Source organism: Heptranchias perlo, chromosome 35 (genome assembly GCF_035084215.1).
Source record: "Heptranchias perlo isolate sHepPer1 chromosome 35, sHepPer1.hap1, whole genome shotgun sequence".
NCBI lineage: Eukaryota > Metazoa > Chordata > Chondrichthyes > Hexanchiformes > Hexanchidae > Heptranchias > Heptranchias perlo.
In genome coordinates this window covers 20705956-20718945 of record NC_090359.1, presented here as the reverse complement: position 1 = coordinate 20718945, position 12990 = coordinate 20705956, and the positions used below count along the sequence as shown (strand labels likewise).

The following is a 12990-nucleotide window of genomic DNA, read 5'->3' as shown; positions in this document are numbered from 1 at the left end:
TGGACGGCACTCTTATAAAATCTCGAGTCTTAAAATTGCAGATTTTTTAAAAAACAACAAACAAAAAAAAAAACCAGGTAAAAATGCGGTAGCAAGTATCAGGCGACAAGCAGCCAATTGGCTGGAGAGCGCAGCGTGCAGAACTAGCTCTTCGAAAGGGCGTGAGGCGGACCCCTGTCACCCGCCGGTCAGGGGATAGAGCGGGGGGGGGGGTGGGGGGGGGGGGAGGGGGAACGCCGCCTTCTACCGTTTGCCCGAGGTGTGCGAAGCCTCGGCCCACCCGGACAATCCCTCGCGGAAACAACATCTTCGTCCTGACGTGTCCGACCGGCCGTGTGTTTTGGGAGTGGGGTGGGGTGGGGTGGGGCGGGGGGCCTTGCTGGCCCCTTCAGCGTTGGCTTTTTCTTCCTCCCTTAGATCCGACGGCCTTGGGGGGCGGCGAGGAGCCAAGCAATCCCATTCTCTGCACCCCCCCGCCCCCCCCCCGACCCAACCCATTTGCAACTCCCCCTCCCCACACCCAGCAGTTCGCTCTCTGTACATGTTTTTAAATATCCCTGCAGTGGGCATGCATTCACAAACACAGGTTTTTTTTTTCTGAAGGAAGTCTGTTGCCTTAAGAGTTGGATCAGCGTCCGTACGCGCGTCCCCTTGAATGGACGCACTTACGCTGGTTACCTGCACAACACATCTTGCTCGCGTGTCTTTTTCCGTGCCTCTCCCCTCCCAAAACAGAGAGGAAATATCCACCGTCAGATATTCTATTTTGTTTTTATGCAGTTAAGTCCGGCCTGTGCCTCAGGCTTCTGGTCGTCGGAACATTCAGCAGTTCAGATGCTCAAGCGTTTTTCTTTTTTTAAAAAAAAAGCTATATATAAAAAAAAAACAGTTTGCCACAGTGGAAACCGGGGGGGGGCCCCTCTAACAAGAGCAACCCCCACCCCCAAAAAGGCAAGGTTAAATCCCAACTGAACGTTTTAGTTCGACGACATCTTGTTCTTCTTTGTCGACACGAGAGACAAAAGTGCAGCGTTCCGTTGGTGCGAGACCCGGGTTGTGTAAAAGTGTGCAAACGCAGATGCTACAGTGTCCTGACTCTGTGTGTGCTTTCTCTTCCTCCCCAACGCCCGCCCGCCCGCCCATCGCCTGCTGTCGTCGCACTTTGATTGCGGCACCAACGTAGCATCAGTCTCTCTGGTTTGTTTCGTTCGTTCTCTCTCTCCCTCCCTCCCTCCCCAAGTTTGCGAGCGGAGGCAGGGAAACGCCTCACTCCACGCGGATCAGCAGGCCGTAAAGGACCGTCGAGGCTCTCTCCTTGGTGACCCACTCGATCTCGTTGTTGCTGAAGCGGGGGTCGATTGACTCGCTGGCCCCCACCGACTGCGGCCCCACCTTGTACGACCCCGGCCGGACACACACCTGGAAGGCCACTTGTGCCTGGTGATGGCGCTGCGATTTCAGGTCCTTGAATCTAAGAGCGGAGAAAGTGGGGGGGGGGGAAAGAATAGCACAATTAGCAAGAACAAAATACAAAGAATTACTGTGTAGAATGATACAGCACAGGAGGAGGCCACTCGGCCCGTCGTACCTGTGCCGGCTCTATGTCCAATCCAATTAGCCCCACTCCCCCCCGCTCTTTCCCCAGAGCCCTGCAAATGTTTCCTTTTTAAGTATTTATCCAATTCCCTTTTGAAAGTTACTATTGAATCTGCTTCCACCGCCCTGTCAGGCAGCGCGTTCCAGATCGTAACAACTCGCTGTGCAACAATAATTCTCACGCCCCTCTAGATTTTTTGCCAATTACCTTAAACCTTCCATACTTAAGAAAAGACATACTTGCTCTCGAGGCAGTACAAAGAAGGTTCACTCGGTTAATCCCGGGGATGAGGGGGCGGACATATGAGGAGAGGTTGAGTAGATTGGGACTCTACTCATTGGAGAGGCGATCTTATAAGATTGTGAAGGGGCTTGATCGGGTGGATGCGGTAAGGATGTTCCCAAGGATGGGTGAAACTAGAACTAGGGGGCATAATCTTAGAATAAGGGGCTGCTCTTTCAAAACTGAGATGAGGAGAAACTTCTTCACTCAGAGGGTGGTAGGTCTGTGGAATTTGCTGCCCCAGGAAGCTGTGGAAGCTACATCATTAAATAAATTTAAAACAGAAATAGACAGTTTCCCAGAAGTAAAGGGAATTAGGGGTTACGGGGAGCGGGCAGGAAATTGGACATGAATTTAGATTTGAGGTTAGGATCAGATCAGCCATGATCTTATTGAATGGCGGAGCAGGTTCGAGGGGCCGATTGGCCTACTCCTGCTCCTATTTCTTATGTCCTCCGGTTACCAACCCTCCTGCCAGTGGAAACAGTCCCTCCCTAACGAGCCTATCAAAACCACTCATAATTTTGATCACCTCTCTTAAATCTCCCCTTAACCTTCTCTGTTCCAAGGAGAATAATCCCAGCTTCTCTAGTCCCTCATCCCCTGGTACCAGTCCAGTAAATCCTCTCTGAATCCTCTCTCCAAGGCCTTGACATCCTTCCTTAAGTGCATTGCCCAGAAATGGACACAATACTCCAGCTGAGGCCTAACCTGTGACTTATAAAGGTTTACCATCACGTCCTTGGCAGGTATGCGAGCAGGTTAACAAGCGGTAGTCTTGTTCCTAGCTTGTACTGCCGTGCCTCACCGCACCCAGGGTCACAGGCAGGCGCGAGCACGCGGGTAAAGGCACAAGCAGTCACACACACTCCAGCCGAGCCGGACTCCGGGAGATGCCACAGCAACATCCTGCACTCTTACAGCACTCGTAACATAGCAAAAAGGGGTCAGCCGTGGTTCAGTGGGTAGCTCCCTCGCCTCTAAGTCAGAAGGTCATGGGTTCAAATCCTATTCCAGAGACTTCAGCACACAATCCCAGCTGACACTTCCCAGCGTCAGTACGGAGGGAGCGCTGCACTGTCGGAGGTGCCGTCTTTTGGATGAGAACATAAGAACATAAGAAATAGGAGCAGGAGTAGGCCAATCGGCCCCTCGAGCCTGCTCCGCCATTCAATAAGATCATGGCTGAGACGTTAAACTGAGGCCCCATCTGCCCTCTCAGGTGGACGTAAAAGATCCCACGGCCACTATCCGAAGAGCAGGGGAGTTTATTTATCTCTCAACCAACATCACTAAAACAGAACATCTGGTTATTATCTCATTGCTGTTTGTGGGATCTTGCTGTGTGCAAATTGGCTGCTGTGTTTCCCTACATTACAACAGTGACTACACTTCAAAAGTACTTCATTGGCTGTAAAGCGCTTTGGGACGTCCTGAGGTTGTGAAGGCGCTGTATAAATGCAAGTCTTTCTTTCAAAATATCCCAAGGCACCTCACAAAAAACATGTTGGGGTAAACAGACGGCAAATGGGAGTCAGAAGAGATAGGGGAGGTGACTGATGGCCAAAGAGGTAGGTTTTGAGGCATATTTGGAAGGTGGGAGGGGAGGTTACAGTCACATTGAATCTCAGCACAGAAACAGGCCATTTGGCTTAACAGGTCTATGCTGGTGTTCATGCTCCACATGAGCCTCCTCCCTCCCGACTTCATCTCACCCTATCAGCATATCCTTCTATTCCTTTCTCCCTCATGTGTTTATCTCGCTTCCTCTTAAATGCATCTCTGCTATTCACCTCAACAACTACTTGTGGGAGCGAGTTCCACATTCTCACCACTCTCTGGGTAAAGAAGTTTCTCCTGAATTCCCGATTGGATTTATTAGTGACTATCTTATATTTATGGCCCCTAGTTTTGGATTACCCCCACAAGTGGAAACATCTTCTCTAAGTCTACCTATAAACCTTTTCATTATCTTAAAGACCTCTATCAGGTCACCCTTCAGCCTTCTCTTTTCTAGAGAAAGGAGCCCCAGCCTGTTCAGCCTTTCCTGACAAGTGCATCCTCTCAGTTCTGGTATCGTGCTTGTGAATTTTTTTGCACCTTCTCCAGTGCCTCTATATCCTTTCTGTAATATGGAGACCAGAACTGTGCACAGTCCTCAGTGTGCTCTAACCATGGTTCGATACAAGTTTAACATAACTTCCCTGCTTTACACCCAGTAGCGTAATAAGCTCTGCTATTGTTCCTTAATTCTAGGTAGTTGGGGTTTTGGGGAGAGAGTTCCAGAGTGCCGGAAGGCTTCATCAATGATGATGCATTCTCCCGCCCTGCCCCAAAGACCAGAGTCAGAAGACCGAAGGATATGAGGGACGTGGGGCTGGAGAGAAGTTGCAGAGGTGGGGGTGGGTTGAAGGCGGATAAATCCCCTGGACCTGATGGCTTACATCCTAGGGTCTTGAGGGAAGTGGCAGTGGGGATTGTGGATGCTTTGGTAATAATTTTCCAAAATTCTCTGGACTCGGCAAAGGTCCCGGCAGATTGGAAAACTGCCAATGTAACACCCTTATTTAAAAAGGGTAGTAGGCAGAAGGCTGGAAATTATAGACCAGTTAGCTTAACATCTGTGGTGGGTAAAATTTTGGAGTCTATTATTAAGGAGACAGTAGCAGAACATTTGGATAAACATAATTTAATAGGACAAAGTCAGCATGGCTTTACGAAGGGGAAGTCATGTCTGACAAATTTGCTTGAGTTCTTTGAGGATATAACGTACAGGGTGGATAAAGGGGAACCAGTGGACGTAGTGTATTTGGACTTCCAGAAGGCATTCGACAAGGTGCCACATAAAAGATTATTGCTCAAGATAAAGAATCACTGGATTGGGGGTAATATTCTGGCATGGGTGGAGGATTGGTTATCTAACAGGAAGCAGAGAGTTGGGATAAATGGTACATTCTCGGACTGGCAACCTGTAGCCAGTGGTGTTCCGCAGGGGTTGGTGCTGGGTCCCCAACTCTTTACAATCTATATTAACGATTTGGAGGAGGGGACCGAGTGTAACATATCAAAGTTTGCAGATGATACAAAGATGGGAGGGAAAGTAGAGAGTGAGGAGGACATAAAAAACCTACAAGGGGATATAGACAGGCTGGGTGAGTGGGCGGAGATTTGGCAGATGCAATACAATATTGGAAAATGTGAGGTTATGCACTATGGCAGGAAAAATCGGAGAGCAAGTTGTTCTCTTAATGGCGAGCAACTGGAAAGTACTGCAGTACAAAGGGATCTGGGGGTCCTAGTGCAAGAAAATCAAAAAGTAAGTTTGCAGGTGCAGCAGGTGATCAAGAAGGCCAACGGAATGTTGGCGTTTATTGCTAGGGGGATAGAATATAAAAACAGGGAGGTATTGCTGTAGTTATATAGGGTATTGGTGAGACCGCACCTGGAATACTGCATACAGTTTTGGTCTCCATACTTAAGAAAAGACATACTTGCTCTCGAGGCAGTACAAAGAAGGTTCACTCGGTTAATCCCGGGGATGAGGGGGCGGACATATGAGGAGAGGTTGAGTAGATTGGGACTCTACTCATTGGAGTTCAGAAGAATGAGAGGCGATCTTATTGAAACATATAAGATTGTGAAGGGGCTTGATCGGGTGGATGCGGTAAGGATGTTCCCAAGGATGGGTGAAACTAGAACTAGGGGGCATAATCTTAGAATAAGGGGCTGCTCTTTCAAAACTGAGATGAGGAGAAACTTCTTCACTCAGAGGGTGGTGGGTCTGTGGAATTTGCTGCCCCAGGAAGCTGTGGAAGCTACATCATTAAATAAATTTAAAACAGAAATAGACAGTTTCCTAGAAGTAAAGGGAATTAGGGGTTACGGGGAGCGGGCAGGAAATTGGACATGAATTTAGATTTGAGGTTAGGATCAGATCAGCCATGATCTTATTGAATGGCGGAGCAGGCTCGAGGGGCCGATTGGCCTACTCCTGCTCCTATTTCTTATGTTCTTATGTTTTATGAAGCCTTAGAGCAGTGCGATAGGTCAAGGGAGGTGGGCAAAGACATGGGTCTGATGGACATTGCCTCCGATAAGGACGCAGGCAGCAACCTTTTTCGGACAAGCTGGATATCAGTGAACTAGTTGGGTTTTTTCCCTGATGGCAGCCCACAAATAACCACATTCATTAAATTCAATTTCACAAGTTGCATTATTGGGATTTGAACTCAAGATCCCCGAGTTTCTAACCACGACAGCATCAAACCATCCGTCCAGCAAATCTGAGTGCTGGGGATCGGCGGACCAGCCATGTCTTCACCCTCCCCTCTCCCCTGAAGGTGCAGTATTAGCTCGACTGTTTATCTATATTCAGTCAGCACTTACTGTATTTTAGGACAGAACCGGTCAAGTCCCACGTATCGCATTGTTGGCGAGAGGTTAACTTTTACAATGTCCTTTTCCTGCACGCTGTTTTCCTCAGGCTCATTATATCCATTCTGTAACTCCACTTTTGCCTGTTTGCTGCAGAAAATTGACGCACCTCCTGCTGTAATTTGGGTGAGGAGTGCAAAGGGGCAGAGGGGGTGAGGAGTGCAAAGGGGCAGAGGGGGTGAGGAGTGCAAAGGGGCAGAGGGGGTGAGGAGTGCAAAGGGGCAGAGGGGGTGAGGAGTGCAAAGGGGCAGAGGGGGTGAGGAGTGCAAAGGGGCAGAGGGGGTGAGGAGTGCAAAGGGGCAGAGGGGGTGAGGAGTGCAAAGGGGCAGAGGGGGTGAGGAGTGCAAAGGGGCAGAGGGGGTGAGGAGTGCAAAGGGGCAGAGGGGGTGAGGAGTGCAAAGGGGCAGAGGGGGTGAGGAGTGCAAAGGGGCAGAGGGGGTGAGGAGTGCAAAGGGGCAGAGGGGGTGAGGAGTGCAAAGGGGCAGAGGGGGTGAGGAGTGCAAAGGGGCAGAGGGGGTGAGGAGTGCAAAGGGGCAGAGGGGGTGAGGAGTGCAAAGGGGCAGAGGGGGTGAGGAGTGCAAAGGGGCAGAGGGGGTGAGGAGTGCAAAGGGGCAGAGGGGGTGAGGAGTGCAAAGGGGCAGAGGGGGTGAGGAGTGCAAAGGGTCAGAGGGGGTGAGGAGTGCAAAGGGTCAGAGGGGGTGAGGAGTGCAAAGGGTCAGAGGGGGTGAGGAGTGCAAAGGGTCAGAGGGGGTGAGGAGTGCAAAGGGTCAGAGGGGGTGAGGAGTGCAAAGGGGCAGAGGGGGTGAGGAGTGCAAAGGGGCAGAGGGGGTGAGGAGTGCAAAGGGGCAGAGGGGGTGAGGAGTGCAAAGGGGCAGAGGGGGTGAGGAGTGCAAAGGGGCAGAGGGGGTGAGGAGTGCAAAGGGGCAGAGGGGGTGAGGAGTGCAAAGGGGCAGAGGGGGTGAGGAGTGCAAAGGGGCAGAGGGGGTGAGGAGTGCAAAGGGGCAGAGGGGGTGAGGAGTGCAAAGGGGCAGAGGGGGTGAGGAGTGCAAAGGGGCAGAGGGGGTGAGGAGTGCAAAGGGGCAGAGGGGGTGAGGAGTGCAAAGGGGCAGAGGGGGTGAGGAGTGCAAAGGGGCAGAGGGGGTGAGGAGTGCAAAGGGGCAGAGGGGGTGAGGAGTGCAAAGGGGCAGAGGGGGTGAGGAGTGCAAAGGGGCAGAGGGGGTGAGGAGTGCAAAGGGGCAGAGGGGGTGAGGAGTGCAAAGGGGCAGAGGGGGTGAGGAGTGCAAAGGGGCAGAGGGGGTGAGGAGTGCAAAGGGGCAGAGGGGGTGAGGAGTGCAAAGGGGCAGAGGGGGTGAGGAGTGCAAAGGGGCAGAGGGGGTGAGGAGTGCAAAGGGGCAGAGGGGGTGAGGAGTGCAAAGGGGCAGAGGGGGTGAGGAGTGCAAAGGGGCAGAGGGGGTGAGGAGTGCAAAGGGGCAGAGGGGGTGAGGAGTGCAAAGGGGCAGAGGGGGTGAGGAGTGCAAAGGGGCAGAGGGGGTGAGGAGTGCAAAGGGGCAGAGGGGGTGAGGAGTGCAAAGGGGCAGAGGGGGTGAGGAGTGCAAAGGGGCAGAGGGGGTGAGGAGTGCAAAGGGGCAGAGGGGGTGAGGAGTGCAAAGGGGCAGAGGGGGTGAGGAGTGCAAAGGGGCAGAGGGGGTGAGGAGTGCAAAGGGGCAGAGGGGGTGAGGAGTGCAAAGGGGCAGAGGGGGTGAGGAGTGCAAAGGGGCAGAGGGGGTGAGGAGTGCAAAGGGGCAGAGGGGGTGAGGAGTGCAAAGGGGCAGAGGGGGTGAGGAGTGCAAAGGGGCAGAGGGGGTGAGGAGTGCAAAGGGGCAGAGGGGGTGAGGAGTGCAAAGGGGCAGAGGGGGTGAGGAGTGCAAAGGGGCAGAGGGGGTGAGGAGTGCAAAGGGGCAGAGGGGGTGAGGAGTGCAAAGGGGCAGAGGGGGTGAGGAGTGCAAAGGGGCAGAGGGGGTGAGGAGTGCAAAGGGCAGAGGGGGTGAGGAGTGCAAAGAGAAAAGAAAGCAAGAGTTTTAGTTATTTCATTCGGATCATCTGAAAATACAAGATGCACAGTATATAACTCATAAATGCTGAACACTGCTGCTGCAGGTCAGACATTGGTCTTTTCACCACAGGGACCGAAGAGAGAGGATGACAGCTGTCCTTCTACGTTGGGAGTAAGGGTCTTAGTAGTGTTTGATGGGACAGTGTAGGGGGAGCTTTACTCTGTATCTAACCCGTGCTGTACCTGCCCTGGGAGTGTTTGATGGGACAGTGTAGGGGGAGCTTTACTCTGTATCTAACCCGTGCTGTACCTGCCCTGGGAGTGTTTGATGGGACAGTGTAGAGGGAGCTTTACTCTGTATCTAACCCGTGCTGTACCTGCCCTGGGAGTGTTTGATGGGACAGTGTAGAGGGAGCTTTACTCTGTATCTAACCCGCGCTGTACCTGCCCTGGGAGTGTTTGATGGGACAGTGTAGAGGGAGCTTTACTCTGTATCTAACCCGTGCTGTACCTGCCCTGGGAGTGTTTGATGGGACAGTGTAGAGGGAGCTTTACTCTGTATCTAACCCGTGCTGTACCTGCCCTGGGAGTGTTTGATGGGACAGTGTAGAGGGAGCTTTACTCTGTATCTAACCCGTGCTGTACCTGCCCTGGGAGTGTTTGATGGGACAGTGTAGAGGGAGCTTTACTCTGTATCTAACCCGTGCTGTACCTGCCCTGGGAGTGTTTGATGGGACAGTATAGAGGGAGCTTTACCCAAGATTACAACGTAGTCTTGGATGAGGAAAACGCATTCAGCCCATTTAAAATCATCCATCCACATGGACCCTAAAGTCTCTCCACTTGGTTCTGAAATGATTCCAGGGTTTTCGCCTGTACATCTCGATCCTGGAATCCACTCCAAGCGTGGTTTCATTCTTTGCAGGACAAAGAATTTCCTGATATCAGTCCTAAATTTACCCTTCACTAGCTTGAATCAGAGAAAAGCGGCTCAGTTCAGATAACCGTCCAAAACTAAACAGGTGCCTTGTTCAGCCGAGAGGAGAGTGCCATCGAGCAGGTTCGTGACCAGACAACAGGGCAATATGGCTCGCTTGCCTTTATGTGCTTGCAGCTTAATGGGAATTTTTTTTCTTCTTTTGAAGTGTTAACTGGGCGTTCAAGCTTTTGATTTCCCCCCTCCCCCACATTTTCATCCCGTTCACATACCTGACACCAGCTCCCCGTGATCCAAGGCCCGCCTCAGAGCCCCCACAGACGTCCCGTGGTATGCCGTGTGCCACTTTTTGTAAACGTTGGCGACCTCACAGCGGGGATTCAGCCTGAAGGAACCCAAATATCGACACGTTTTAGGCAATGCAAAAAGCAAAGAAAAAAAATCACCCGGTGACTTTCACGTCCTCGGGACGTCCGAAAGGGCTTCGCGGCCAATTGAAATACAGAGCGGCAGCCACGAGCCTCGGGGCTAATGGCAACGGAACTAAGTCCCCCATCCCGAGGTGGGACAGGCACTTAATGACCAGCATTACACCCCATTACAGTGGGACCATCACCCTGTGACCTGACATTTCGCCCTATTACAATGGGACATTACACCCTGCTGCAGTGACACAGTTATCTCTGTTTGATGCACCATGTGAAGTCCGTAACACGGCCTGACACAACACGCAGGTGCAGCAACCACACCAGTTCGCACAGAAGAAAGGAACAGTGCAGTCCCTTCCCTGCTGATTAAATCTAACCAGGGTCCTTCGCACTCATCGGTTAACCTCCCCACCCGGTGTGCTGGGGCTGAGCGCGCTCGGACAGTCCGGTGCAGTGACCCTTGCCCCCCCCCCCCGACCTCGGCCACTTACCTCAGTGCGAACCTGCACCACCCGAACGGCAGGGCGTAGTCCTTGGGCGGGTCGCCTCGCTTGTAGTAAGCCTCGTCCCCTCGCAGCTTGTGGCAGGACTCGCAGTAGCACAGGTTGCACTTCAACTCTTCGTTGAAGTAGCCATCTGCAACGTCATGGCAACGGGAGAACGTACAAGTCACTGCGGCGGTCAATCCCCTGCTCACCCTCCCTCCAACCCCCACACCACCTCCCCCCCTCCCCCCCCCCCCATTTCTTCTCTTCCCCCGCTTCTCTCAAAAGTTTACCGCGGGTACCCCAGCTGAGTCCGCCGTTTGTGCAGGCTATTGGACCGTGGAGGGCGTCGCAGCCAAGCCCGCACCCGACCTCCACACATGGCAGGAGTCGCTGGATGGCGACTGATCCCTGTGGCTGGCTCAATGTGGATTGTATCCGTACTACAGAAGGGAGAGACTGGAGAAGCTGGGGTTGTTCTCTTTAGAGCGGAGAAGGTTCAGAGGAGATTTGATGGAGGTTTTCAAGATCACAAACAGTTTTGAGAGTCAGTGAGGAAAATTTGCTTCTGGTGGCAGAGCACACAGATTTAAGGTGATTGATTAAAAGAGCCAGAGGCGACATGAGGAAACGTTTGTTTACGCAGCGAGTTGAGATGATCTGGAATGCGCTGCCTGAAAGGGCGATGGAAACAGATTCAATCGTAACTTTCAGAAGGGAATTGGATAAATACTCGAAAGGGAAAAATTTACAGGGCTGTGGGGAAAGAGCAGGGGAGTGGGACTAATTGGATAGCTCTTGCAAGGGGCCAGCACGGGCACGATGGGCCGAATGGCCTCCTACTGTGCTGTACCATACAATGAGACAGAATACATACTTTTAAACAGTATGAAGTAGGGTGGGAGGAGGCCTGTGTGGAGCTTAAACGCTGGCATGGACCAGTTGGGCCGAATGGCCTGTTTCTGTGCTGTAATTTCTACGTTATTCTATGTAAAACTCTGCAGTAAATCCCCTGCGATGTGACCCACAGAAAATGTCGGCACATACGGATGGAGAGCGGCTCAGCACCCGAGAGCCCTTCATGGGGACTACTTTAGAACGAACGAATTAACATTTATATAGTGCCTAATCAATCCTTGGGGTGCCGCAGTGCTTCTCCAATGAATTCTCCTGAAATGTAATCGTTGTACGGACCCCATCGGGAGCCCTGCGTTCAGTTCTGGGCACTGCGCCTCTGGAAGGATATACTGGCCTCGGAGGGGGCGCAGCGCAGATTCACCAGAATGATATCGGGGCTTAAAGGGTTAAATTACGAGCGCGCGTTTCCAATGGAGGTGCTGAAAATGATAAAGGGTTTCGATAGGGTAGACAGAGAGGAACTATTTCCTCTGGTTGGGGAAATAGAGAACAAGGGGGCATAATCTTAAAATTAGAGTCAGGCCATTTAGGAGTGACATCAGGAAGCACTACAAAAGGTAGTAGAAATCTGGAACTCTCTCCCCCCAAAAAGCTGTGGATCAGTTGGAGCTTTAAAGATTGATAGACTTACCTAATAAATACGCTGTCAAGGGATATGGAACAAAGGCAGGTAAATGGAGTTTAGGTACCGTTTCAGCCATGATCTGATTGAATGGCGGAACAGGCTCGAGGGGCTGAATGGCCCACTCCTGTTCCGATGTTCCATCCGCTCCCTGCACACTCTTCCTCCTTCCCGTGTCGAAATCAAGGTTCGTCGTACAGTATCCTACTCTAACTCGATCTTTCCCAGGACCTGAAAACCGTGGAATGCCTTCGCTCCCTCAGCGTAACACTCCTCCGACAATCTACCAGCTTTTAAAATCCCAGCTGGACGCTGACTGATCACTACGCCCTGATTTACTTCATCATCTCTTCTGTCCTCGACCACGGTGTTTGATGTTCAACTAGCTGCCCCAATATATTCTTTTAAAAAAAAGTTCTCACCTGGCAGTGGGAGGAGCTCTTTAAACCTGGCACAAAGTGCCTGATATTCGCATGTTTTCATGGGATTCACTTCAGGAGGTGGCGTCCAGCATAGGTTCTCCTTGATACCTGGGAAAGAAGAACAGAGATCTGAGTGATCGAACCATTGAGAAAAGTGATGGGGGCAAGAGTGGAGAACATGGGTGTGCGGAGGGGATGGGATTGGGCTGAGGCGCTCTCTCCATCAGATGAGCATGTCGGCACTCACTGCCCTGGCCCGCGTGTGACTAGCGGCCACTTGGGCGAGGTACCAGAGGGCAGGCTATTCCACTGCCAGAGGCATCACAGCCGGGCCCGATCCGAATCTCACCTGACCTCTGCAGGTGGATAATCAGCAGCAGGAGCCCAGGCTGCTTCCCCCTCCCCCTCCCCCTCCGCAAACCAGGGAAATGGTGCTGAGGCCAACTGGGGCATCCTCTACTATCATATCAGTCGAGATTAGCTAATTCAGCACCGACCAGAGCCCCAAACCGGCACACTCTTGGCTGAATGGCTCAGCGACTCACCGTCCGGGGGGTTGGGGGAGCCTTTTAAAAAAAAAAATTGTTTTAAATAAAGATAAAGTGGACCCTCATCTTTTCAGATCAGTAGGATTGATGGATGTTATTGTTTGAATTCATCAAAAGTAGCAATGCAGGTTAATAAATCCATAAATAAATGCAAACAAAGCATTGAGGTGCATTTCCAGAGGAATAGAATTGAAAAGCAGGGAAGTTATGTTAAACTTGTATCGAACCTTGGTTAGACCACACTTGGAGCACTGGGCACAGTTCTGGTCTCCACATTACAAAAAG

General features: G+C 51.8%; 1 protein-coding gene across 5 annotated transcripts in view; it reads right to left on the bottom strand.

Annotated features, from left to right (window-relative positions):
• Window positions 1–1141: 1141 nt before the first annotated feature.
• The window catches only part of neurl4 (neuralized E3 ubiquitin protein ligase 4), an 86881-nt gene continuing 75032 nt past the window's right edge, over window positions 1142–12990 (bottom strand). For 3 of the 5 annotated variants that reach the window (XM_067972055.1, XM_067972053.1, XM_067972054.1), the window contains 5 exons: window positions 12158–12265; window positions 10202–10346; window positions 9555–9667; window positions 6266–6428; window positions 1142–1471 (listed from right to left, as the gene is read on the bottom strand). In XM_067972055.1, the coding sequence (XP_067828156.1) occupies window positions 1267–1471; window positions 6266–6428; window positions 9555–9667; window positions 10202–10346; window positions 12158–12265 (734 nt within the window). In that variant the 3' untranslated portion in view covers window positions 1142–1266. The remainder of the gene's footprint in view (window positions 1472–6265; window positions 6429–9554; window positions 9668–10201; window positions 10347–12157; window positions 12266–12990) is intronic. The other 2 variants (XM_067972052.1, XM_067972056.1) reach the window with 1 other exon arrangement.